This window comes from Salmo salar, chromosome 24, assembly GCF_965601325.2.
Source record: "Salmo salar chromosome 24, fSalSal1, whole genome shotgun sequence".
NCBI lineage: Eukaryota > Metazoa > Chordata > Actinopteri > Salmoniformes > Salmonidae > Salmo > Salmo salar.
In genome coordinates this window covers 9350001-9376799 of record NC_138314.1, presented here as the reverse complement: position 1 = coordinate 9376799, position 26799 = coordinate 9350001, and the positions used below count along the sequence as shown (strand labels likewise).

The 26799-nt window shown below is 44.5% G+C and overlaps 1 protein-coding gene across 2 annotated transcripts in view; it reads left to right on the top strand.

Annotated features, from left to right (window-relative positions):
- The window catches only part of pgm5 (phosphoglucomutase 5), a 48832-nt gene that overhangs the window by 20738 nt on the left and 1295 nt on the right, over positions 1-26799 (top strand). For both annotated transcript variants that reach the window (XM_082968472.1, XM_014171055.3), the window contains exons 7-10: positions 10191-10306; positions 14920-15055; positions 15923-16106; positions 18996-19133. In XM_082968472.1, the coding sequence (XP_082824598.1) occupies positions 10191-10306; positions 14920-15055; positions 15923-16106; positions 18996-19133 (574 nt within the window). The remainder of the gene's footprint in view (positions 1-10190; positions 10307-14919; positions 15056-15922; positions 16107-18995; positions 19134-26799) is intronic.

The following is a 26799-nucleotide window of genomic DNA, read 5'->3' as shown; positions in this document are numbered from 1 at the left end:
GGAGACCAGATCCATCTAGTCCCATCTAACATCACTGTTGGCTTAATGATGCCATCTTAGCAACAGGATATGGGCTTTAGGTGTTCTATACATTATACACACATCCAGGTGCTGGCATTAAGGAACATGATTATATGACATGGAAAATGTATTGTGTCATTGGATGGATTGTATATGTTAGTTAATGATATAGGTAGTAGTACTCATTTAAATAGTAGTCTTAGACAATGTCTGTTACAGTGAGGGAACAGTGTAAACATGCAGAAGACGGTTGGTTCTTACTGACCCTAATGTCCCTGGGCCAAACTGTCCATCTTCTCCGCACGTCTCCAGTAACACTCATCTGCCAACATCCCTCCTTTCTGGCAAAGACTGCTGGGAAAGAGGCTGTTTTCATTGTGAACATGGAGGGAGTGAGAGAAAGAGAGAGAGGGAGAAGGGAGGGAGGGAGGGACGGAGAAAGAGAGGAGTGGGGAGAGAAATGGAGAGAGAGAGAGAGAGCCAGAGAAGGAGAGAGAGAGCCAGAGAAGGAGAGAGAGAGAGAGAGAGAGAGAGAGAGAGAGAGCCAGAGAAGGAGAGAGAGAGCCAGAGAAGGAGAGAGAGGAGAGAGAGAGACGGAAGGAAGAGAGAGATGGTGTAGGAGAGGGAGAGAAAGAAGTAGTGCTCACCCAAGTGTCCATTTGTAACATATCTTTTTACACTGGAGAGAGATTTAACGAGCAGAGAGATATCAGCCTCGAGTAGTTTGATTGACAGTTGGACATGAGCCTGCTTCTCAGATACAGGCCCAAATAGCTCTCAGTAGAATTTAACTACTGTGTTTACTTCTCCTAGTCAACAACTTTATGGAAATACAACTATCATACTGAAGAAAGAACAGGTTTTTGTAATTATAGTTATAAGAGGACATTTTACGATAAATCTTTGTGTTACTGAGCGGAAAATGAGGATGATTGCATCTGGAGTACAAGATACATGTTAATTAAATGACTATAAAGCTTTTGTCTCTGTATGTGTCTTCCAAGCCTTTCCTGACAGCTGAATCAGGACACACCCATGTGAGGAGTAATACTGGTCTAAAAACTATCTGTGTACCGATATCGGCTATCATCACCGAAGTCCGTTTTTGAAAACAGTTGCTGTTCCCAGTTGGGTTTAACTGAAAGCATGAAGGGAGTCAACCCAACCAACAAGCAACTGTCCATTTCCCTTTAGAGTTTGCCTATTGAGACAATTGACAACGTTGCTAAAGCATTGCTGGAATGTTTGGGGAATGTTATGTGTCAGCTGTGAGCTCGTGTCAGGTTGTTTCGTGTGTGTCAGCTCTGAAGGCGTTTTGTGCTTATGTTATGTTGTTGTCAGGTTGTGGTCAGGGCACAGCTGGTGCGAGCGTTAAGCCCTAGAAAAGCACCACATTCCCTCAGCGCTGTTATGATGTCGTGGAAAACAAACAACTTTTTCCCAACATCCCCCCTATCGTTGCCCCAACATCCCCCTAACGTTGCAGCAACGTTCTGCATGACCAGGGCCGTGCCGGGTGCTTGTGTTGGCTGCAGACATGCAAATGAAACGTCAACAGTGAGTCAAAGGTTCAGAGTTTCCATTTTCTTGTTGGAACGCCAGGCTTTCTGTTCCAGAGCCATTCCCTGAGGGAAATAAAAAGGCTTCACACACACAAACACTGTGGGTTTATTTCACGGTGCAGACAACATCTCAACGTCTCACCCACCAGGATATCACCCCCTCTGAATTCCAATTGAATTCCACAATCCAGCATTCAGCATCTGGAATTGAAGTGCAATGTGTTCAGCAGTGTTTCCAACTTGGGATCAGCAAACAGTTCTGTTAGTTGCATGTTCTTTTAAATGACTCATTTGTGATGGAAGACGGAAATAATAATAGTCACCCATCAAATCAAATGAAATTGTATTGGTCACATACACGTGTTTAGCAGATTTTATTGCGGGTGTAGCGAAATGCTTGTGTTTCTAGCTCCAACAGTGCAGCAATATCTAACAAGTAATATCTAACAATTTCCCAACAATACACACAAATCTAAGTAAAGCAATGGAATTAAGAATATATAAATATTTGGGCGAGCAATGTCAGAGCGGCATAGACTAAGATACAGTAGAATAGAATAGAATATAGTATATACATAAAAGATTAGTAATTATTAAAGTGACTAGTGTTCCATTACTAAAGTGGAGAGTGATTTCAAGACTTTTTACAGTATATAAGGCAGCAGCCTCCAATGTGCTAGTGATGGCTATTTAATAGTCTGTTGGCCTTAAGATAGAAGCTGTTTTTAGTCTCTCGGTCCCAGCTTTGATGCACCTGTACTGACCTCGCCTTCTGGATGATAGCGGGGTGAACAGGCAGTGGCTTGGGTGGTTGTTGTCCTTGATGATCTTTTTGGCCTTCCTGTGACATCGGGTGCTGTAGGTGTCCTGGAGGGCAGGTAGTTTGCCCCCGGTGATGCGTTGGGCAGACCGCACCACCCTCTGGAGAACCCTGCGGTTGCGGGCGGTGCAGTTGCCGGACCCGACGGTGATACAGCCCAACAGGATGTTCTCAATTGTGCATCTATAAAAGTTTGTGAGGGTTTTAGGTGCCAAGCCAAATTTCTTCAGCCTCCTGAGGTTGAAGAGGCGCTGTTGCACCTTCTTCACCACACTGTCTGTATGGGTGGACCATTTAAGTTTGTCAGTGATGTGTACGCCGAGGAACTTGAAGCTTTCCAATTTCTCCACTGCAGTCCCTTCGATGTGGATAGGTGGGTGCTCCCTCTGCGGTTTCCTGAAGTCCACGATCAGCTCCTTTGTTTTGTTGACGTTGAGTGAGAGGTTATTTTCCTGGCACCACACTCCCAGCGCCCTCACCTCCTCCCTGTAGGCTGTCTCATCATTGTTGGTAATCAGGCCTACTACTGTTGTGTCGTCTGCAAACTTGATGATTGAGTTGGAGGCGTGTATGGCCACTCAGTCATGGGTGAACAGGGAGTACAGGAGGGGGCTGAGCACGCCAATGGCGACAGCTAATCATCCTGGGGTCCAACACATAACAAAAAATACATTACTGACAAAAGACTTTACAATTTACATAAACATTAACATGTAGTATGTGTGTGGATCAGTTACACCTACAGTGTATTCGGAAGTATTCAGAACCCTTTACTTTTCCCACATTTTGTTAATTTACAGCCTTATTCTAAACCGTATTAAAGACCACGTAATGACAAAGCAAAAAGAGGTTTTTAGAAATGTTTGCAAATGTATTAAAAATAAAAAACAGAAATATCTTATTTACACAAGAATTCAGACCCTTTGCTATGAGACTCGAAATTGAGCTCAGGTGCATCCTGTTTCCATTGATCATCCTTGAGATTTTTCTACAACTTGGTTGGAATCCACCTGTGGTAAATTCAATTGTTAGGACATGATTTGGAAAGGCACAAATAATATATATAAGATATATAAGATCCCACAGTTGACAGTGCCTGTCAGAGCATCAACCAAGCCATGCATTTGAAGGAATTGTCCATAGAGCTGCGAGACAGGATTGTGTCAAGGCACAGGTTCTGCAGCATTGAAGGTCCTGAAGAACCCAGTGGCCTCCATCATTCTTAAATGGAAGAAGTTTGGAACCACCAAGACTCTTCCTAGAGCTGGCTGCCTGGCCAAACTGGGTAATTGTGGGAGAAGGGCCTTGGTCAGTGACCAAGAACCAGATGATCACTCTGACAGAGGTTCAGAGTTCCTCTGTGGAGATGGGAGAACCTTCCATAAGGACAACCATCTCTGCAGCATTCCACCAATCAGACCTTTATGGTAGAGTGGCGAGACAGAAGCCACTCCTCAGTAAAAGGCACGGCAGCCCGCTTGGAGTTTGCCAAAAAGGCACCTAAAGGACTCTCAGACCATGAGAAACAAGATTCTCTGGTCTGATAAAACCAAGATTTGGCCTGAATTCCAAGCGTCACGTCTGGAGGAAACCTGGTCCCATCCCTATGGTGAAGCATGGTGGTGGCAGCATCATGCTGTGGGGAGGTTATTCAGCGGCAGGGACTGGGAGACTAGTCAACAGGTAAGGATCGAGGAAAAGATTAATAGAGCAAAAGCTCAAGTCTGTAATCGCTGCCAAAGGTGCTTCAACAAAATACTGAGTTAAGGGTCTGTGTCACGGTCGTCGTATGTAATGGACCAAGGCGCAGCTGGTTGAGTGCTCATATTAAACTTTTATTGACGGTTCCCGTGCTACACCCCCCCCCCCCCTCCCCAATCCTCCTACTGTGGAGGTGGCTCAGGCTCTGGCCTTAGTCCCCCACCTAACCTGTCCACCCCCGCTGAATACCTCGGGTTGAAGCGCGGCGCTGTAGACCTCGGGCTGAAGCGCTTCACTGTAGACCTCGGGCTGAAGGGCGACTCTGGGAGCTCCGGACTGTAGGGCGACTCTGGGAGCTCCGGACTGTAGGGCGACTCTGGGAGCTCCGGACTGTAGGGCGACTCTGGGAGCTCCGGACTGTAGGGCGACTCTCTCGGCTCCGGACTATAGGCCGACTCTCTCGGCTCCGGACTGTAGGCCGTCTCTCTCGGTTCCGGACTGTAGGCCGTCTCACTCGGTCCCGAACTGTAGGCCGTCTCTCTCGGTTCCGGACTGTGGGCCGTCTCTCTCGGTTCCGGACTGTGGGCCGTCTCTCTCGGTTCCGGACTGTGGGCCGTCTCTCTACGGGGCACTGTCGCCGGAAGCTCTAGACGGGGCACTGTCGCCGGACACTCTGGACGAGGCACTGTCGCCGGACACTCTGGACGGGGCACTGTTGCCAGACACTCTGGACGGGGCACTGTCACTGGACACTCTGGACGGGGCACTGTTGCCGGACACTCTGGATGAGGACTGCGCACTGAAAGCCTGGTGCGTGATGCTGGCTTTGGAAATGCCAGACTGGAAACACGCACCTCAGGGCTAGTGCGAGGAGCGGGAACAGGATACACTGGGCCGTGAAGGCGCACTGGCGGTCTCGAGCGCAGTACTGGCACCACCCTTACTGGCTGGATGCCCGCTTCCCCCTGGCAAATGCGGGACGCTGGCACCGCGCACACCGGCCTGTGAATGTTTGGCCTCGACGCCATGCGCATCACCCCATAGCACGGGGCCTGACCAGTAACATGCTGCCTCCAGTAAGCACGGGGAGTTGGCTTGGGGCTTAACCCTGGCCCAGCCAAACTACCCGTGTGCCCCCCCCAAAAGCATTTATTGGGGCTGCCTCTCAGGCTTCCATGCCAGTCGTGTTCCAATATAACAGTCCCGGTCCTCTCCAGCCTTCCTCCATGGTCCCTCTCCGACTAAAATCTCCTCCCAAGTCCATGACTCAAAATAACTCCTTTCTAGCTCCTTACCCCGCTGCTCGGTCCGTTGGTGGTGGGAAGTTCTGTAACGGTCGTTGTATGTAATGGACCAAGGCGCAGCGGGTTGAGTGCTCATATTAAACTTTTATTGAACACTAAATAAACAAAACAACAAAACGAACGAACGCACAGTATTGCAGGCTAAACACAGCAGTGCAAAAACAACTTCCCACAAAGGACAGGTGAAAACAGGGCTACCTAAGTATGACTCCCAATCAGCAACAACGATGTACAGCTGTTCCTGATTGAGAGCCATACCAGGCCAACGCAAAGAAATACACAACATAGACAGAGCATAGAAATACAAAACGTAGAACATAACCAAAAACCCCAGAATACAAAAAAAAACATCCCTCTAGATAAACACATATCCCAACAAACCCCGAACCACATAAAACAAACACCCCCCTGCCACGTCCTGACCAAACTACAATAACAAATAACCCCTTTACTGGTCAGGACGTGACAGCCTGAATACTTATGGAATGAAATATTTCTGTTTTATTTTTTTTGTAAACATTTGCTAAAAAATCTAAAACCTGTTTTTTAAACCAGATTTGCTGATCACTTGCACTATATAAGATGGAAGGGAGTTCCATGCATTCATGGCTCTGTATAATATTGTACACTTTCTTGAATTTGTTCTGGACCTGGAGACTGTAAAAAGACCCCTGGTGGCATGTCTGGTGTGTCACGGATCCCTCCGGAACTTTCATTACGCACACCTGGCCCTTATTCCCAGTGATTGTATTTGTATACATGTGCCCTTTGTTCACCATGGTGCTGTCAATTATTGTTACTATGTCCGTTGGTGCGTGTGAGTACCTGTGCTGTGTGTTTTGGCTTTCGTGCCATTGTGGATTGCGCAGATGATTACGGGTCTCGTCCCATGGGTTAATCATTGTGCGTGTGTGTTATTTATTCCAGGTACTCCTCGCTCTTTTGTTTTGGGTTTCTACCCTGTGTTTTGTTACGTGTTTGTTTGGTCTTCATCCCCGTGCCTTTACACGGCACGCCGTAATTTGGGCTAAATAAAAAACGCTATTATGCATTCCTGCGCTTGTCTCCCGAATAATTTATGCCAATGTGACATGGTGGGGTAAGTGTGTGTACCAGTGCTGTGTGTAAGTTGACTTTTCAAACAATTTGGAATTTCCAACACATTCATGTTTCTTATAAAAACAAGAAGTGACACAGTCAGTTTTTCCTCAACTCTTAGCCAAGAGAGACTGGCATGCATAATATTAATATTATCTCTCTGGTTACAATGAAGAGCAAGACGTACCGCTCTGTTCTGGGCCAGCTACAGCTTAACCAGGTCTTTCTTTGCTGTACTTGACCATATGACTGGACAATAATCAAGACAAGAAAAAACTAGACACTACAGGACTTGCTTTGTGGAGTGTGGTGTCAAAAAAGCAGAGCATTTCTTTATTACCGACAGACCTCTCCTCATCTTTACAACCATTGAATCTATATGTTTTGACCATGACAGTTTACAATCTAAGGTAACACCAAGTAATTTAGTCTCCTCAACTTGTTTAACAGCCACACCATTCCTTCCCCGATTTAGCTGAGGTCTAGAACTTAGGGAATGATTTGTACCAAATACCATTCTCTTAGTTTTAGAAATGTTCATGACCAGTTTATTAGTGGCCACCCATTCCATAACAGACTGCAACTCTTTGTTAAGGATTTCCGTGACTTCATTAGCTGTGGTTGCTGATGCATATATGGTTAAATCATCAGCATACATGGACACACATGCTTTATTTAATGCCATTGGTAAAAATAGAAAAGAGTAGAGAGCCTAGAGAGCTTCCCTGCGGTACACCACACTTTACATGTTTGACATTAGAGAAGCTTCCATTAAAGAAAACCCTCTGAGTTCTATTAGATAGCTCTGAATCCATGATATGGCAGAGGTTGAAAAGCCATAACACATATGTTTTCTCAACAGGTTATGAACAATAATATCAAAGTCTGCACTAAAATTTAACAGTACAGCTCCCACAATCTTCTTACTTTCAATTTCTTTCATTCAATCATCAGTCTTTTACGTCAGTGCAGTACACATTGACTGCCCTTCTCTCTGCCCTTCTCTCATTTGTTTACAATTAAGTGCTGTAGCTCCCAAGTGGCGCAGCGGTCTAAGGCACTGCATCTCAGTGCTAGAGGTGTCACTACAGACCCTGGTTCAATTCCAGGCTGTATCCCGGCTGTGATTGGGAGTCCCATAGGGCGGCGCACAATTAGCCAAGTGTTGTCCGGGGTAGGCCGAAATAAGAATTTGTTCTTAACTGACTTGCCTAGTTAAATAAAGGTTAAGTAAAAAATGAATACAGAGAAGCATTGTTGGTCAAACACATTTTTTTCTAAGAGCCGGCAGCAAGCTGATAGGTCTGCTGTTAGAACCAATAAAGGCTGCTTTACCACTCTTGAGTAGCAGAATTACTTTGGCTTCCCTCCAGGCCTGAGGACAAACACCTTCCTCTAGGCTCAGATATTAAAGATATGACAGATAAGAGTGGCTATAGAGTCAGCTACCATCCTCAGTAGCTTTCCATCTAAGTTGTCAATGCCAGGAGGTTTGTTATTATTGATCTATAACAATATTTCTTCCACCTCTCCTACACTAACTTTACAAAATGTAAAGTTGCAATGCTTTTCTTTCATGATATGTTTTTTTATACATGTATGATGGCTCACTGTTCGTTGTTGGCATTTCCTGCCTAAGTTTGCCCACAAACAAATGATCTAGTTAGTCTCAGTAATGGCTAATATGTGAACTTGACCACAATCGGCCTGGCCCTGTCACCTGGGTCGGTGGTGGGTTTTCCAGTCCAGTGGGCATGCTCCACCTCAATCTTCCTGTGTTCAAATCTTCAGTTTCTCCGAGATCATTTCCCTCACTATGTCCTCAGACTCCGTCCAGGTCTCATATGGAGATTCTGCAACTCCATCCACAACCATGTTGTTCGACCTTGATTGTCTCTCAAGATAATCTGATTATCCGTCATTGTTGGATTCGCATACAGAAATGATGTCATCTCTGAATGACTTACAGATTGCTGTCACCAGTATTGACTCCACCAGTATTTGGACAAAACACTTGAAGCTATTCTCTTGTTGTTGTAACAACTGCTTGTAGAACTCTTTTTGTTTGCTTAAAAGATCCTTCACCTGTGATAGAGAGACAACACTGTCCTCAACGGTACTCGCGCTGGCTTTGGTCTTTGTCATGGTAACAACGTAGACTACGCTGTTACTCCTCACACCTCACAGACAGGCGGGTCGCAGGGAAGATTGAAAAGAACAACAACAACAAACAGCAGAGGTCTAGACAGCCACAAGCCCGGGACAATCCGCGGTCCCGGCCATAATGGTTAACCGAGTCGCGGGCTGTGTTCAAGCTCTCAAGAAAACACCACTGCCTTGATAGGCAGCTAGCTAGCAGCTAGGCTAGCTGCGACGCCAAACAACTCCTCAGACCCGGCCTTGGTCGGCAGGATCACTGGACAGATAGTTGCGGTCCCAGCAAGTAATGCCATCCGTGTCGCGGGATCCTAACTCAAAAGGTAGCTAGCTAGTAACCAAACTTTTCAATAGACTTTCCAAAACAACAAACCGAGCTCTCCCTTCTTTTGCATTCAACAGGAAGTGACGAGTTCTTTGTGTGCTCTAGGGCAACGATGTCTACATATAGTTTGTATTTGTTGTCCTGGCTACTGGACCTTTTTTGGGACACCATTATTTTTGTCTTCCTGAGATTCACACTGACAGAATCTGTGCAGAAGATCTAGGTGCTGCTGCAGGCTCCTTGCTTGGGGACAGAAGCACCAGTCAATCTGCAAACAGTCAACATTTGATTTCCGAGTCAAGTAGGTTGAGGCTGGGTGCTGCAGACTGTTCCAGTGCCCTCGCCAATTCATTGATATACAGTATATGTTGAAGAGGGTGGTGCTCAGTCTTCATCCCTGTCTCACCCCACAGCCCTGAGGAAAGATATATGTTTATTGCCAATTTTAACTGCACACGCTTTTGTGTACATTGATTTTATAATGTCATATGTTTTCCCCCAACACTACTTTCCATCAATTTGTATAGGAGATCCTCAAATTGAATCAAAAGCTTTTTTGAAATCAACAAAGCATGAGAAGACTTTGCTTTTGTTTTGTTTGTTTGTCAATAAGGGTGTATACATTGTCTGTCGTACGGTATTTTGGTATTCTCTCTCTCTTTCTCTTGCTCTCACGTTCTCTCTCTGTGACTGTGTGATAGAGCACATGGCTCAATTAGCTGAAAGGTTAGCTAGTTTTGATGCTCTCTTTTCTCCTTATTAAGTTATTGGATGAGTAGATGGCAGATTGATCTGGCAGGCCAGCAGCCTGTAAGGTCACTTTGTATTTTGTGAGCTCTGACTCATAACTGGAGAAAGAGGCTACTCATACATTGGAGAAAGGCTAGTGTTGAATATGTTCTCCAGAGTTGTGTTGTCCAATCCAAAATGTGTGTGTGTGTGTACATGTGAGTATTTATGTGTGTGTATACATACTGTAACTATCACTAACCCGTGCTCTGTTTGTGTGTGGGTGTGTGTGTGTGTGTGTGTGTGTGTGTGTGTGTGTGTGTGTGTGTGTGTGTGTGTGTGTGTGTGTGTGTGTGTGTGTGTGTGTGTGTGTGTGTCTGTGTGTGTGTGTGTGTGTGTGTGTGTTTGTTTGTTTGTTTGTTTGTTTGTTTGTTTGTTTGTTTGTTTGTTTGTGTGTGTGTGTGTGTGTGAAGGGTGGCCAAGGCCTTGAAGGTGGCGCTGTATGAGACTCCTACAGGCTGGAGGTTCTTTGGGAACCTGATGGACTCCGGTAGGTGCTCGCTCTGCGGAGAGGAGAGCTTCGGGACAAGTGAGTGTTACTGACTGTTTCTCTCTACTCCTGTTTGACATTTACATTCATCTGAGCCGTACTGCAACTTGTTAACAGCTAAGTTTGCTCAACTTTCAGTAAAAGCCAGTCTGTTCCTGCAGCATCCATATACAGTACATCACATCCTTAAATAGAGAGGCCTGGTGGGAGTCATCCCAGCATAATACATATGAGGGGCTGTGTGTGTGTGTGTGTGTGTGTGTGTGTGTGTGTGTGTGTGTGTGTGTGTGTGTGTGTGTGTGTGTGTGTGTGTGTGTAAATAATCCCCATTCTTCTGCTATAAAAGGAGAGAGAAGCTCTGTGAATCACCAGAACCCTCTGCCTCTGTTGGCAGCTGCTCAGCCCACCAGGAAAAACTCTCTTATTCTCTCTCTCCCTCTTTCTCTCTCTCTCTCTCCCTCTTTCTCTCTCTCTCTCTCTCTCTCTCTCTCTCTCTCTCTCTCTCTCTCTCTCTCTCACTCACTCTCTCTCTTTCTCTCTCTCTCAATTTCAATTTAAGGGGCTTTATTGGCATGGGAAACGTATGTTCACATTGCCAAAGCAAGTGAAATCTGAGGAATCTAAGACGGAGAGAGAGATAGAAAGGGAAAGAGGAGGATGGAGAGAGGAAGAGGGAAGGAACAGGAGAAAGAAGTAGAGAAAGTTGAAGTGAGCAGGAGAGAGAGGAAAGGAAAGAGAGATGCAGGGGGACAGTAGATAAGGAGGTAATTAAGGGGAAACAGAAAGAGGGGGAATGGAGAACAGGGGGAAAAGTGGAAGAGACAGAGATGAATAGGACAGAGTGCTTTGTGACTTTGTGCTTTGCTCGACCCATTTAAGGCTAAACGGCTAGAAGGAGCAGCAGTAAATTAGGGCTATGTTCGATCCTCTCTCTCCCTGTCAAACAGCTACAGCTGGAACTTTTATTTATAAACATTAGTCCGGTCTGTATTTTTTGTCTTCTAATTTACATACATAGAATCCAATTTGAGCTTTGAGATCTTCTCAAAGTGCTTCATAAAACCATTACATTATTATTGCTCATTGTCTTGAAATTGGCAGAGAATCAAATTGGTGGTTTGTAGCTGAAAGATATAAAGGTCAGGAGATTATTATCATTATTATTCTCATTCTTCTTATTATTGTTATACACTACGAGGCAGATGGAGAAAGGACTGATCTTGTGATTTTGATCTTGAGATTTTAATTTATTTTATTAGACAGCTTGTAAAGACATCCAGTGTCTCTCTCTCTCTGTGTGTGTGTGTGTGTGTGTGTGCCTGTGCTAGTGTGCTTGCGTACGTGCGCGTGTCCACAACAAAATTCACTTCAATGAAATCAGAAAGACAGAGAGGGGGTGGAGAGAGACAGCGGCGGGGCAGCGGAAATTGGCAACTGTCAATTTCCCAACAGCCGTACAGTATTCTATTAGGGCCAGACTTTCTAACCATTTACTCCACAACAAAGTATGCACCTCTTAGTTTCCACAGGAAACAAAACATAGAACATAACAAAAAAGATAAGTTAAAAAGAAAGGATCCGATGTAAAAGGTACAAGTTGGAACCATAAATGGGATGTTTCTTTGAAGAACCATACAAAATCCCAAACCAGAAATGTTTTTTGGCCGTCCATGACCGGAATTGAATAGCCCTGCTTTTAAGCCTGATTTGCATATTTCCCAGGGTGCCTTTAGAGTGAATTTTAGAGTTACCAGTACCATCCATGACTGTGTTTGCAAGTGACAGAGACATAGTTGTTGCATTCAATCAATCAATGTACATGCAAAAACATAGATATTGAAACAAACAATTATAAAAATCTACCTGCAATAGAGCATGCTGGGAATATGATAATGATGGGCATGGTTTTGGTTAAACTCTGGTTATTAACACCAACACTGGGGTTATTTTACACCACTGAATGTTATTTTAACTCTTTATAGTAATGTTTTAACTCAACACTAGAAATGTTAAACTGAAAAATCAACACTAGTAAACACTGGTGAATTTGCTGTGTGCTATGAAAGGGACACATCTGCAGGCTTCCATACATTTTGAGAACCTTTTAGAATTTGGAAGAACTGTAGATGTCACGTCAAGAACCCCACTCTTAAGTCAAAGGTTCTTTATCGAGCAAGAATTCTCCAAGGAACCTTAAGAGCTGAGGAAGAACCATTTCATTTAAGAACCTTTCTTTTTTTCAGTGTACTATGGGCCGATTCCGACTTAGCAAATTCCGCCTTTCTTACGCACGCCTTTCCTACGCACGCCTTTCCTACGCACTTCTTAGTAGTTGGTATTCAGACTTATGAAGGTTCATAATGGGCTTTGCAGGCGTGGTTCACTTGCGCATGCTGAATAAATGTCATTCAACCGCTGAAAACCCTTCCACTTGCTGGCCAACAGATTTTCTCTTGGAGTTTTCATTCAATAGGGTTTTCAGTACATTTATCTTAAGCCATCCCTTTAAATATGGTGTACCTTTAATTATAATTTTGCCGACAGACTAGAATACACCGAGAGAATGGGTTCAGAAAATAGGGATCAATGAAAGACAGCCATCTATGCATATTCGTCTCAGTTTCAGCATCAACTGGTAGATAAAAAAATACACTGATTTTGTAGATTATTTAGGCGCATTTTAGGGTTAAGAAAAGTATGTATGAATCATCAAAGAAAACATGTTTGGAGAGCCTTTATGCACAAAATATATTGATGAATAAAAAATACAGTGGTTTGATTCATCCTGAAAGTTGTCATATTCAAGTTCAAACCACGAAATATAGGAAGGTGGAAAGAAAAGTGTACAATAGTCCTATGAATGTACCCAAACTCACGCTAATCATGGAACTGTGATGACAACGGTCCAGTCGTCATGAACTGTGCGCCAGGCTCCAGGTTTAACCTGCTACGTGTGGTCTGAGTTCCAGAATTATTCAAATAGGCTACATGTCCTAAATTATTGCACAGCGTTAGCCTAATATGATCCACTAATGCTAGTGATCCTCAGGAACAACTTACACGGATGTGACAGAGGAAAGAAAGGTAGATGCAGGGAATGATGCAAAATGTAAGCTTCAAATTTAACATGATACAAATTGTAAAAAAAAAAATCAAACGGAGAAAAGCCCAGGCATTGGCTATAATTAAAACATTCTAAAGCTCATACATAAACTCTGCAGGTTTAGCCCTACAGAAGCCTGTAGCTTGGGTGTCCAAATTTCATCCACCCAAATAATGAGGGCACACAATAAAAATTCTGGGAATAACGGCACAGCTATTTACAGCCTATTTCACTGTCGCTCGTTGAACTTTTTTCTCCAGGGATCATAAGGAAAACTAATCTAAAACAGTTGCTATTTGTATTGACAATCCCCTTCTCCAAACGGATTACTCATTTACCTAGCTCTTATCAAGTTGTAAAATACAGTCCTCATAAAATTGCAAAAATATCTAAAAACCTGTTTTTGCTTTGTCATTATGTGGTATTGTGTTTAGATTGATGAGAAAAACTATTCAATCCATTTTAGAATAAGGCTTTAACGTAACAAAATGTGGAAAAAGTCAAGGGGTCTAAATACTTTCCGAATGCACATAACTTTATTGTTTGCGTCTTTTATTCCCATCTAAAACTAACAGGTGTGAATTTTGCACTGCAGCTAACACTTAGATCTGGTCCTTAATGTAGAATAGCCCACCTCAGTTAGAGATCACTGGCAGTGTGAACAGACTGATCTCTCCACAGAGTCAAGCTGCACTTAAAGAGATACCAGTCTGTCTGTGTTAGTATACTCCTCTCTCTCCCCAGCCACCTTTGTTTTTATTTTTACCTTTATTTAACTAGGCAAGTCAGTTAAGAACAAATTCTTATTTACAGTGACGGCCTAGGAATAGTGGGTTAACTGCCTTGTTTGGGGGCAGAACGACAGATTTTTACCTTGTCAGCTCGAGGATTCGACATAGCAACCTTTCAGTTATTGGCCCAATGCTCTAACCACTAGCCTACCTAAATACTTTACAGTTACACATACTGCAAGTCACTCTATGTAAGAGTGTCTTCTAAATAACTAAATAACAACAACTTTTACTCATACATTCAGCATATGTGGCCATGCGGAAATCGAACCCACAACCCTGGTTCTACAAGCACCATTTTCCAACCCAACTGAGCCACATCAATATCAGCAATATAAAGAGTACTACCAACAGAATGTGTTGTGAGAAGCTGGCTTCCTGTTCTGTAGAAAGCCATCAGACTCCCAGAGAGACTCAGGAGAGGCATCCATCCAGTGTTTGTGTGGGAGCCAGAGAAACAAACTAGTGGCTGTTAAAGTCTATGGCTCAGAGTTGAACTGAAGAAAGGGTTCTTGTCAGAATGCCTGTTAGAATGTCTGTTAAAATGCCTATGAAATAAACCTTGTTTTAATCAGTTTTAGCCAAGGAATTCTCCAGGGTAACATCCATTAAAAAATATCCCATGTTGGTCTAACATCCCACTCTGCCCATATGTTTGTAACAGGTAATAACAGGGTTATGAAGGTTTAAAACAGGGTTATAACAAGGTTATGAAGGTTCATGTTCTCCTGGGCTAACTTTTCTCCACTCGTGTACAGGTTCAGACCACATCCGTGAGAAGGACGGTCTGTGGTCGGTGCTGGTGTGGCTGTCAATGATGGCTGCCAGGAAACAGGGCGTGGATGAGATCGTCAAGGACCACTGGGCCAAGCTCGGACGCAACTACTTCTGCAGGTCACTACAGTCGATACTCTGCTATGCAATCAATCAATCAATCAATCAATCAATCAATCAATGGACTGAAAGAAATGTATTGTGAACACAGAATGACACATTGAAGATATCATGTCCTTATCTACTTATCTAATAACAAGCGTCCTTGAATAGACTGACCCCCCCCCCCCCCCCCCCCTGAAATGCCTTGGTGTTGCATAAGGTGTCCCCCTCTCCTGCCCTGGATGACTCCGTTATGCACCCCCAATTAGTCTCTTATCTCAGTCCGTCCCCCTGTCCCCACCCCCCTTCTAGCTCTTATTTTAGCTGCTCCCCCAGGAGAGACAGAGAGACTAGTACTGCCAGTGTTCCCCATTGTCCAAATACATAATCCTCAATATTCCCACGTAAATGTTTCTAAACCCTGACACAGACTTCCCACAGCACACAGAGGGAGATGGAGTGGAAATAACCAGCTCAGTCTCAACACAGACCAAACTGTTGGGACTTTGTTTGGGCTTAACTGTGAAGACATTGAACATGAACGAAGTTTTATATAAGGAATTGATCGGTGTCTGTAAATGTCAAGGCTCTAACTTTCTTTAAAGAAGCTTCACAGTTAATTAAGTGTCTTCAAATGTGTTTGTCTCTATGCTTGTGGTTTCAAGGAGTGTTTGTTTGTCTTTACACTGCATTTGTGTATGTGTATGTGGTTCGAATCCCCGTGCCGACTAGGTGAAAAATCTGTCGATGTGCCCTTGAGCAAGGCACTTAACCCTGATTGCGCCTATAAGTCGCTCTGGATAAGAGCGTCTGCTAAATGTCTAAAACGTTAATGTAATCTGTGCGCGCGCACCTGTGTTCACACCTGTGTATGTGTGTCCCCAGGTTTGACTATGAGGGTGTGGACCCCAGAGCAGCCTTCTATCTGATGAAGGACTTGGAGCGGGTGATCACAGACAAAGCCTTCCCGAGCCAGAAGTTTGCTGTGGGGAATACCGTCTACAGCGTGGAGCGGGCTGATAACTTTGAGTACGTCGACCCTGTGGACGGAACCGTGGTCCGCAACCAGGTCAGTCTACCTGCCCCACGGCTCTGAGAGGAGGGAAGGAGAGGAGGAGAAGAGGGGAGAGAAGAGGAGGGGAGGAGGGGAGAAGGAAAGGAGGTTTGGTTGTCTATGAGGTCTATATAATTGCTCACTTTATTAGTCAAAAAGTCGGCACATATTCCTCTTCCCTCTATCCGTCTCTCTTCCCTCTCTCCTACTCCTCTCTGCTCCACACCACCCAGAGTGCATGTGCCCAGAGTGGGGTTCCATGTTTGGGCATGGCTGTCTCTATCCCTCCTCCTAAGCCAGTAAACACACACATACAGTAGAGCACTGCTTTGCACCAGTACTGAGAGACAGAAACAGGGCAGCTAGACAGGCAGAGATAGAGTAGTGGTGTGATATACAACCTCTGGTTAGGAACGGTTGGCCTACTGTTGATGTTGAACATACTTTTGAGTGGTAAACACTTACTTCAATGGTGTGAGGGCCCCGCTGGTCACAGTCGAGTCCTGCGTGTTTTTCAGCAGCAAAGCTATTCAGCACATTAGACCATATGTCTATGGCATTGGTTCTGGTGACATGTTGAGTCAAGAGAAGACTCCCAAAGTTGTAGGTGGGTCACAGGGCTAAACGGTTTGGGAACAAGTGATGTGCATAAGGCAGTGATATCACAGTGGCTGATGTTTTGGCTTGGCCTTCATTCTGATTGGTAGACTTGGTATAGTCTGGGGTTTGTAATGTCATTGGTGGAGGCAGATATGTCTCGGCTGGGGCCTTTATTGTGATTGGTGGAAAGACTGATGAATCGGAAGTCTGTGTCAGCCATCCACACACACCTCAGTAAAGACGATGAGTGTTGAAGACAGTCTACTGTTGTTGAATGTAAACACAGACACAGACACACACACCACTGCCCCCCCCCCCCCTCCCCCCACCCCCCATCATATCCTTGTCTGTGAAGTTTACCCTGCGGACTACCTCGTTCTGTCCTGGAATGTGTGGATACTAGCCTGGCATCGACATTTCTCAGCCTCCAGCCCCAGCTCATACGACACACACAGACAAACAGAGACAAAATAATGACTCGTAAAATCCTGATGGCCACCCATTGGTGTCAGGAGTCTTGGTCTGGGATGTATGGATGGCATAAGAGATGGAAGCGTGTGTGTCTGTGTGTGTGTGTGTGTGTGTGTGTGTGTGTGTGTGTGTGTGTGTGTGTGTGTGTGTGTGTGTGTATGCGCTCGCGCGTGTGTGTTTAGCTGTACGTTTGTGTATGTGTGTGTGCGTGTGTGTTTTCAGTCAGTCACAGTCCCAAATCGGGCCTGTGACAGTAGCAGGATCAAACCTGGGCCATCCTTCACTGTCACCGTGAGCTCACAGTGCTCCACAGAGGCACAACGATTACAGCTTATAAGTCAGTCAATCAAAAGTGTGACATTCCCCCTCCCCCCTCCCCCAGTAAACCCTGCTCCCCCTTGTCCATGTTATGACATGATACATTCCACATAGACACAGGGTTGTGTCAGCTGTTGTCTCTCCCCTCTGCCTGTCTGCCTGTGAGAGGGAGGGCGGTGTCAGCTGTCCCGCACATACATGTGTACGCACACATACACACACAAGCATATTTACACACACACACACACCAGAGTATACATACATTCTTAAAACAGAGACACAAGCTCCCAAATGTTCACACATACAGAGATACTGTACACATGCTGTGCACATACAAACAAACACACATGCACACACACATGCAGACTGGCTGTGATGACATGTCGAGGGAAGAGCTATGAATGGGTTGCCTCTGTAGCCTGCTACTGAATTCTTACCACATAGACAGATTACACACATACTATTGTACATTGACCCTCTCTCTCCTGACACAAACGAACAACTACATGTACACAAACACAGATAGGGTTGCACTGTAGGTAAGCACGCACACACACACACACACACACACACACACACACACACACACACACACACACACACACACACACACACACACACACACACACACACACACACAGCAGGGTCAATTCTTACCTTTACTCATATGACTACAGCGGCATCTAATGGATGTCATTTGATACTGCATTAAACAACCCTGACTCTCCTCTGTCTCACTGCCTCTGGACTGTCTGGCTACCGGTCTCAAATCAAATCAAATCAAACGTTATTTGTCACATGCGCCAAATACAACAAGTGTAGACTTTACCGTGAAATGCTTACTTACAAGCCCTTAACCAACAGTGCAGTTGCCTCTGATCGGTCTGTCTACCTGTCTCACTGCCTCTGATCGGTCTGTCTACCTGTCTCAATGCCTCTGGTCTGTCTGTCTACCTGTCTCAATGCCTCTGGTCTGTCTGTCTCACTGCCACTGGTCTGTCTGTCTTCCTGTCTCACTGCCGCTGATCTGTCTGTCTCACTGCCACTGGTCTGGCTGTCTTCCTGTCTCACTGCCGCTGATCTGTCTGTCTACCTGTCTCAAGGCCTCTGGTCTGTCTGTCTCTGTCTCACTACCGCTGGTCTGTCTGTCTTCCTGTCTCACTGCCTCTGGACTGTCTGTCTACCTGTCTCAATGCCTCTGGTCTGTCTGTCTACCTGTCTCAATGCCTCTGGTCTCTCTGTCTCTCTTTCTCACTGCCACTGGTCTGTCTGTCTCTCTTTCTCACTGCCACTGGTCTGTCTTCCTGTCTCACTGTCTCAGGTCTGTCTGTCTACCTGTTTCACTGCCTCTGGTCTGTCTACCTGTCTCACTGCCTCTGGTCTGTCTGTCTGTCTATCTGTCTCACTGCTGCTGGTCTGTCTGTCTCACTGTCTCTGGTCTGTCTGTCTACCTGTCTCACTGCCTCTGGTCTGTCTGTCTCTCTATTTCACTGCCTCTGGTCTGTCTATTTACAGGGTCTGCGGATCGTCTTCACTGATGCATCCCGTCTGGTCTTCCGTCTGAGTGGGAGTGGGGGAGGGGCCGGGGCCACGGTCCGGATCTATGCAGAGAGCTTAGAGAGAGACCCAGAGAGACAAAACAGAGAAACTCAGGTAGGGAGTTTACACTGGAATCCATTATGATAGGTACTATAACATTACAGTGTGTGCGTGTGTGTGTGTGTGTGTGTGTGTGTGTGTGTGTGCGCACGTGAATGTGTTAATGTTTGTGTGTTTGTTTCCGACAACTCAGCAATGGCAATAAGAGGGTCTTTCTGTTTTTTTCTGTATTTACAAGCTTACAGGCCCATGAACTAAGGAGAGGATCTAGAGTCTTAGAAAAAAAGGTGCTAAGTAGAACCATATATGATTCTTCGGTTTGTCCCAATAGGGGAACCCTTTTTGCAGATTTTAGCTAGAACCTTCTATGTAGGGTTCTTCATAGAACCCCCTGTAAATTGTTCTGCCTAGAACCCTCTATAAAAAGGTTCTACCAAGAACCGTTTTTATCTTTGAAGGGTTGATCCTAGAACCCTTTATTAACGGTTCCACCAGCCTTATTAGCCTTTAAAATGAAACTCTTTATGACAATACATTACATACTGTATATCATAAGGCCTTTCTTTGAGGGCCTAGTTATACCATAACACAGTGGTTTGACAGGGGGGCGCCCCCCCCAAATAAAATGTAACTCAGTCCAGCTTTCAACTTTACTCTTGAAAGTTGTAATAGCAGAATACACAAGGTGCAATTTGAAATTGGGTAGTGCATCATCAGTTCCTCTTGTTATGTCAGTCATTGCATACCATAGAGAGCTATTTATAACTTGTCAGAAATGTCCAGATCAACTAGTCCAATGTTTTTTAGCCAATAGATTTAGTTGTAATGAGTCACTCAAATATCACACGAATACACATTAGACATGGCAAATTGTATAGAATTGCAAGAAAATTTGCTTTAAAACAGCAACATTGTCTCTGCACCCCATGACAAAATGTGTCAAATTGCAGGAAATAAGCTTTAAGCCTGCTCAATGTTTTTTTCCACCAACAAGAGAGGGTGTGAACAGTCTTTCTCATGTACAGTGCTTGTGCCCATAGAAATAGACGTGGCGCGTGCACCCCGGAATATTACCCAATGCTGGAAGTGGGACCTAAATGAAAAAGTTTGAGAACCCCTGCCCTAACACAGTGCTGTTAAGAAACTCCTGGTTTACAGGCCACACCAGGGGCCTCATTTAAAAAAATATTAGATTTATACTCGAACTTAGTCTCAAGAATTTCCGACGGTTTGCTTATGTTCGATTCATTAAAGATACTGAGCATAATAAACCTTGCTTACGCAGGTTCTGAGAAGCCCATTTGTAACTTACGCACCTGTGATCTATAAATCTCAAATTAACGGCACCTGATTGTGCCTTACAATCAGCGATTTCCCCTTATAGAATGTTAGCACAAATGAGGGTTTAGTCAGGAATAGCCATGGACCAAAAGAGAAAAGCAAACTTTTTGGAAGACGAGATCACGGCGATGGTAGAGGAGATTGAAGACAGGCAACACGTATTAGTCGGTGGACTAAATGGTGGGTTGACAAACAAAGCCAAACAGGTAGTTTGGGAGCGTGTTGCCGCTGCAGTGAACGAGGTGGAGCAGCAAGACAGAACTGTGGCTGGTGTGAAAAAGAAATGGTCTGACCTTAAACTGCAAGAGGAAAAAAAGAATATCCCTACATAACCAGCAGGAAAATCACTTACGTCAAGTCTAGACTTTGCGTAGAGATAAAATCATTTCCAAGTCAAAGTAAGGTTTTATAAATAACTACTTAAACGTGGTTTTGTGTGTAAGTTACACTTAAGATCGAAATTGATCGTAAGTCCGTTTTATAAATGAGGCCCCTGACCTGCAAGTCACATGATGGCTTGCAAAATGATGTGTAATTCCTTTTGGAATCCAGCCAGAGCGAGGATATCCAACAATTTGAACTTTTAATCACCTGCAATCAGAATTTTGATTAATGTGACTACCTAAGTCATCTAAACTGGAACAACCATCTCAGTAACGAGTGCAATAAGTCCAATTACTAACATATTGTATTAGTTTAGAAAAATGTGTTATTCATCTTTGTGTAGAATAGGATTAATCAACATGCATGCAAAAACACATATAGTAGAAAGCTGTCACTGGTGTCGTAGGGTAGAGACCAAGACGCAGCGGGAAAATGTACACTCATCTTTTTTATTTGGTGAAGAAGGAAAACAAACGTATACAAAACAAAACGAACTTGACAGTCTCGTCAGGCAAACAAGAACAATCTCCCACAAAAACCCATGAAAAACAAACTCCTAATTGTAGGACCCTCAATCAGAGGCAACAATAACCAGCTGCCTCCAATTGAAGGTCCAAACCCAATTAACTAAACATAGAACTACAAAAGACTAGATAGAACATAGAAATATACTAACATAGAACAATGACTAACAAACCCCGGACTAATAAATCAAATACCCCTCTACCTAAACACACACACACACACACACACACACACACACACACACACACACACACACCCCCCAAAGGTGCAGACCCCGGATGCACCTCACACACAAAAAACAAAACAAAATCCCAAAACTAAAGGGAGGGAGGCAGTCCTGTGCTACACCCCCCCCCCCCCTCCCCAAACCTCCTACAGTGGAGGTGGCTTAGGCTCAGGCCTTAATCCCCTACCTGACCAAACCACCCCCACTGCGTACCTTTGCCAGAGGCTAGTCACTGAAGACCCTGGACTGTCCTCTGGGAGCTCCGGGCTGTAGGCCGACCCTGGGAGCCCCGGGCTGTAGGCCGACTCTCCTGGTTCCGGACGCTTGGGACGAGGCACTGTCGCCGGATGCTCGGGACGAGGCACTGTCGCCGGACGCTCGGGACGAGGCACTGTCGCCGGACGCTCGGGACGAGGCACTGTCGCCGGACGCTCGGGACGAGGCACTGTCGCCGGACGCTCGGGACGAGGCACTGTCGCCGGACGCTCGGGACGAGGCACTGTCGCCGGACGCTCGGGACTGGGCTGACGCACTGAAAGCCTGATGCATGGGGCTGGTAGTGGTGGTACCAGACTGGGGACACGCACCTCAGGGCTAGTGCGGGGAGCAGGAACAGGACGAGTTGGACTGGACTGACGCACTGGAAGCCTGGTGCGTGGTGCTGGTTTAGGAAACGCCAGACTACGCACCTCAGGGTCAGCACGAGAAGCAGGAACTGGATACACCGGGACATGGGTAAACACTGGAGGTCTGGAGCGCACCTCCTGCACAACCCGTCCTGGCTGGCTGGAAATAGCAGCCCTGCACAAGCAGAGTGCTGGTACGGGGCGAACTGTGCTGTGCAGAGGCCTGATGGTTGCCGTGCGTAGAACATGCGTAGGGTAGCCTGGGCCTAGGAGACGCACTGGTGGCCAGATGCGCTGTGCAGGCATCCTCCTTCCAGGCTGGATGCCTACTCTAGCACGGCACTTGCGAGGGGCTGGGATCGCTCACACCAGAGTGTGCGTGCGCATGGGCGAGATCGTGCGCACTACCACATACTCCGGCGCTCTCCTCTCCAAATGCTTCCCATAATAAGCACGGGGAGCTGGCTTAGGGCTCACCCTTGGCCCAGCCAAACTACTCGTGTGCCCCCCCCAAAAAAAATATTGGGGGTGCCTCTCGTGCTTCCCCATCGGCGCGTACATAGCTTCATACCGGCGCCGCACCGCCTTGGCTGCCTCTATCTCCTCCGGTGGGCGACGATATTCCCCAGCCTGGTGCCATGATCCAGCCCCGTCCAGAATTTCCTCCCATGTCCATGATTCCTCTGGGCTCTGTTGCTGCTCCCTCCTCCGCTGCTTGGTCCGTGTTTGGTGGGAGATTCTGTCACAGGTGTCGTAGGGTAGAGACCAAGACGCAGCGGGAAAATGTACACTCATCATGTACACTCATCTTTTTTTATTTGGTGAAGAAGGAAAACACATAAACGTATACAAACCAAACTTGTCAGGCAAACAGCTAAACAAGAACAATCTCCCACAAAACCCATGAAAAACAAACTCCTAATTATAGGACCCTCAATCAGAGGCAACAATAACCAGCTGCCTCCAATTGAAGGTCCAAACCCAATTAACTAAACATAGAACTACAAAAGACTAGATAGAACATAGAAATATACTAACATAGAACAATGACTAACAAACCCCGGACTAATAAATCAAATACCCCTCTACCTAAACACATACACAAAACACACCCTGAACCACATAAAACAAACACCCCCTACCACGTCCTGACCGAACTACAATAACAAATAACCCCTATACTGGTCAGGACGTGACAAAAGCACACTAGAAAGAGGTGGAAGGGAAGCGCTACTAAGGTACACAATAGTACACTTTGGTAGACAGAAGGTGATCTTTGGTAAAAGGGGTAAATTGGTCATCAAAAAGAAAGGAGGACCAAGGCACTCTTCATATAATTAATTAAAATGCCTTTATTAGTATGGCATGTTCAATAGAAACAAAGTATTATAAATCCGACGCATTTCAGCTGCATGGCCTTCGTCAGGGAGTACAAAAAATAATAATACAATGTCCTCTTTTGAACAGCTTTTCCAATTAGCCCTAATTAGAAGAGGGAGTGGTTACAAAATTGATTGGACACACCTAGTGAGCAATACTATACACATTAAAAAGTGAAATACTGTAGCTATGTTATCATAAAAATACAACTCCAAGCTAGAAGTATCAGGACACTTAGAAAGGTAGTTCTAACCTTAACTATGACTGGGAGAAGTGTCAAGAGTAAGAACGCAATATATTCCATAGTACACTAGAACACAGCAAAACATGAACAACAACAGTCTAAACACAGCTGAGGGCAATTGAGCAAAATGTCCACTAGATGACAGCAAATGGACCCATCACAACCCTACAGGAAGGGTGAGAAATCCATATCTTCATTTAAACCAGGGTATTTAGTGGCCTGTAGTTTGTAAATCCAAAAACTTTCCCTTTGGTTTAACTTTTTAAGACAGTCCCCTTTTCTAATAGAGGCCGGAATATGATCAATACCCATAGCTTGTAGGGAGGCAGGCTGGCCATGGTGTAAGGACTTGTAGTGCCTTGCCATGTGGTAGTCTTCATTGCCTACCCGTATGGCGTACTTGTGTTCCGCTAAGTGGTCTTGAAGGCATCTCTTTGTCCGTCCAATGTAGAACACCTTGCACTGTGGACATTCCAATCTATTGATGACATGAGTGGTTTTGCAGTTAATGAAATGCTTGACTTAATACTCCATTTTGGAAGCTGTGTCAACAAAATACTTCTTCTGTGCAATATTTCTGCAATGGTTACATTTGAAAGAGCCCTTGGGTTTGTGGTCAAGCCAAGTTTTTTGAGATAACTGTGGACTAATTTGTCATTTAGGGTAGGACATCTCTTAAAGCTTATGACTGGTGGCTTAGGAAAGACTTGGCGGAGTAGCGTATCACTTTGGATGATTCCCCAATTATTTTTAATTATTTTTTTTAATGTTCTCTGTTTCAGTGCTGTATTTTGTAAGAAAATACACTCTCTCTGATGTATCACGAGGCACTCCCCTTCGCAACAAGTTCTCTCTGTCAAGTAATCCAGCCCTTATGCTGCAATAGAGCATGCTGGGAAATATGATAATGATGGGCTTGGTTTTTATAGTTTGACTCTAAACACAGTACAAATTACACAATCACACTCAAGTCTGGTTGTTAACACCAACATTGGGATTCTTTTTAACTCCTTTATCAACACTAGAAATGTTACACAAAAACAAACACTAGGTAACACTGGACAATTTGCCACAACTGTCAGTAAGAGTGTCCATGATTGAGTCTTTGTATGTAGAGAAGGAGATAAATCTGTCTAGTTTGAGTGTTTTTTGCAGCTCATTCCAGTCACTAGCTGCAGCGAACTGAAAAGAGGAGCGACCCAGGGATGTGTGCGCTTTGGGGACCTTTAACAGAATATAACTGGCAGAATGGTTGTTGTATGTGGAGGATGAGGGTTGCAGTAGATATCTCAGATAGGGAGCAGTGAGGCCCAAGAGGGTTTTATAAATAAGCATCAACCAGTGGCATAGAAAGCTTGTTGGACACTAAGAAAGCTTTGTTGTGGAGGGGAGGGGCCAGCTGGGTATAAGACTGTATCATCTGCATATGAATGGATGAGAGAGCTTCCTACTACCTGAGCTATGTTGCTGATGTAAATTGAGAAGAGCGTGGGGCCTAGGATCGAGCCTTGGGGTAATCCCTTGGTGACAGGCAGTCAGAGAGGTAGTTAGCAAACCAGACCAAAGACCCCTCAGAGACACCAATACTCCTTCTTGTCTCCTTGTCTTCCAAATAATTATTTTTGCCTTCCAAACAATCATGAAAGAACACTTTAAAAAATTGTTATTCTGTTGAAAAACGTTCTGGGTAGAACTCTTTGCCTGACAAAGAACCTGTGTCTTCCAAAAGAGTTGTTCAGATGAAAACGGTTCTTGGTAGAACCCTTACTGTCCGCAAAGAACACTTTTGGAAAAGGGTATAGAACATTGTAATTTTCTTTTTATCTATTTACTTTATTTTTTAACCACAAGGACAATGGCATTGTCAACAATAGGGGCATGGTTCACAATGGTCACCAGAAGATGTCTTGATTGCGTATATCTTCACACCCCAGAGTTAATAATACTTGGTGGAAGCACCTTTGGCAGTGAACATGATGTGGCCACCACAATACTTGAAAATACAGAGGATAAACAACCTTGCATTCACTCCACATTACTGGCCTGTATGACAGAGTGAAAATAATGAAGCCTGTGTTCAAATATCTAGTCCAAATCATCCATTATGTGTGCAACAAGGCTGTTAAGTAATAATGCAAGAAAACACGACAAAGTAATTAACTTTTTTGCCCAAATTAATAACTACAGGCTTGGGTCAAATCGAATACAACACAGAGTGAAATCCTCTGTGTTGGCAGCGTCATGTTATTAGCATGCTTGTCACCGCCAGGGACTGGTGAGTTTCTCAGGATCACAATGAACATGAAAGGAGGACAATCCACAAATTCTAATGCCCAAAAATGTTAAGTTACAAAAAATCAAACCAGAATGGCTTTCCAAGAGGTGTTAAGTATTTCAGAGTGGTCCAGTCTCAGTCCTGACTTAAAATTGCTTGAAAATCAGAGACAAGGTTTGAATATTGCTGTCCATCAATGATTCCCAACCAAATTTACTGAGCTTGAGCAATTCTGACAAAAACAATGGATCAATGTTGTCCTAAGAGTTGTGCAAAGTTAGTAGAATCCTGTTCAAAATTATTCAGAGCTGTAATTGCTGCCAAAGGTGCTTCCACTAAGTATTAAAAGGTCCAATGCACTCCGTCCCACCAAAACAGGCTGACATTTCAGGCGATCTTTTCAAACAGCTCTTACTCTAAAAAGGCATTATCATAATTTTTTACAATTTCACAGTATTATTCCAACTTCATAGTGTGGAACTATATATAAAACATTTTTGACTGCACTGGGCCTTTTACTCTGGGGTGTAAAGACATACACAGTCAAGACATCTTAGTTTCTTTATTTTGTATTCATTTGGAAAATGTTCTATAATTTTATTTCATTTTGAAAATATGGAGTAGATTGTGTTGATTGGGAGGAAGAAAATACAATGTATTTCAGTTTTAAATGTAATTTTAAGGCAGAAAATGTGAAGACTGTGAAAGGGGTCTGTATA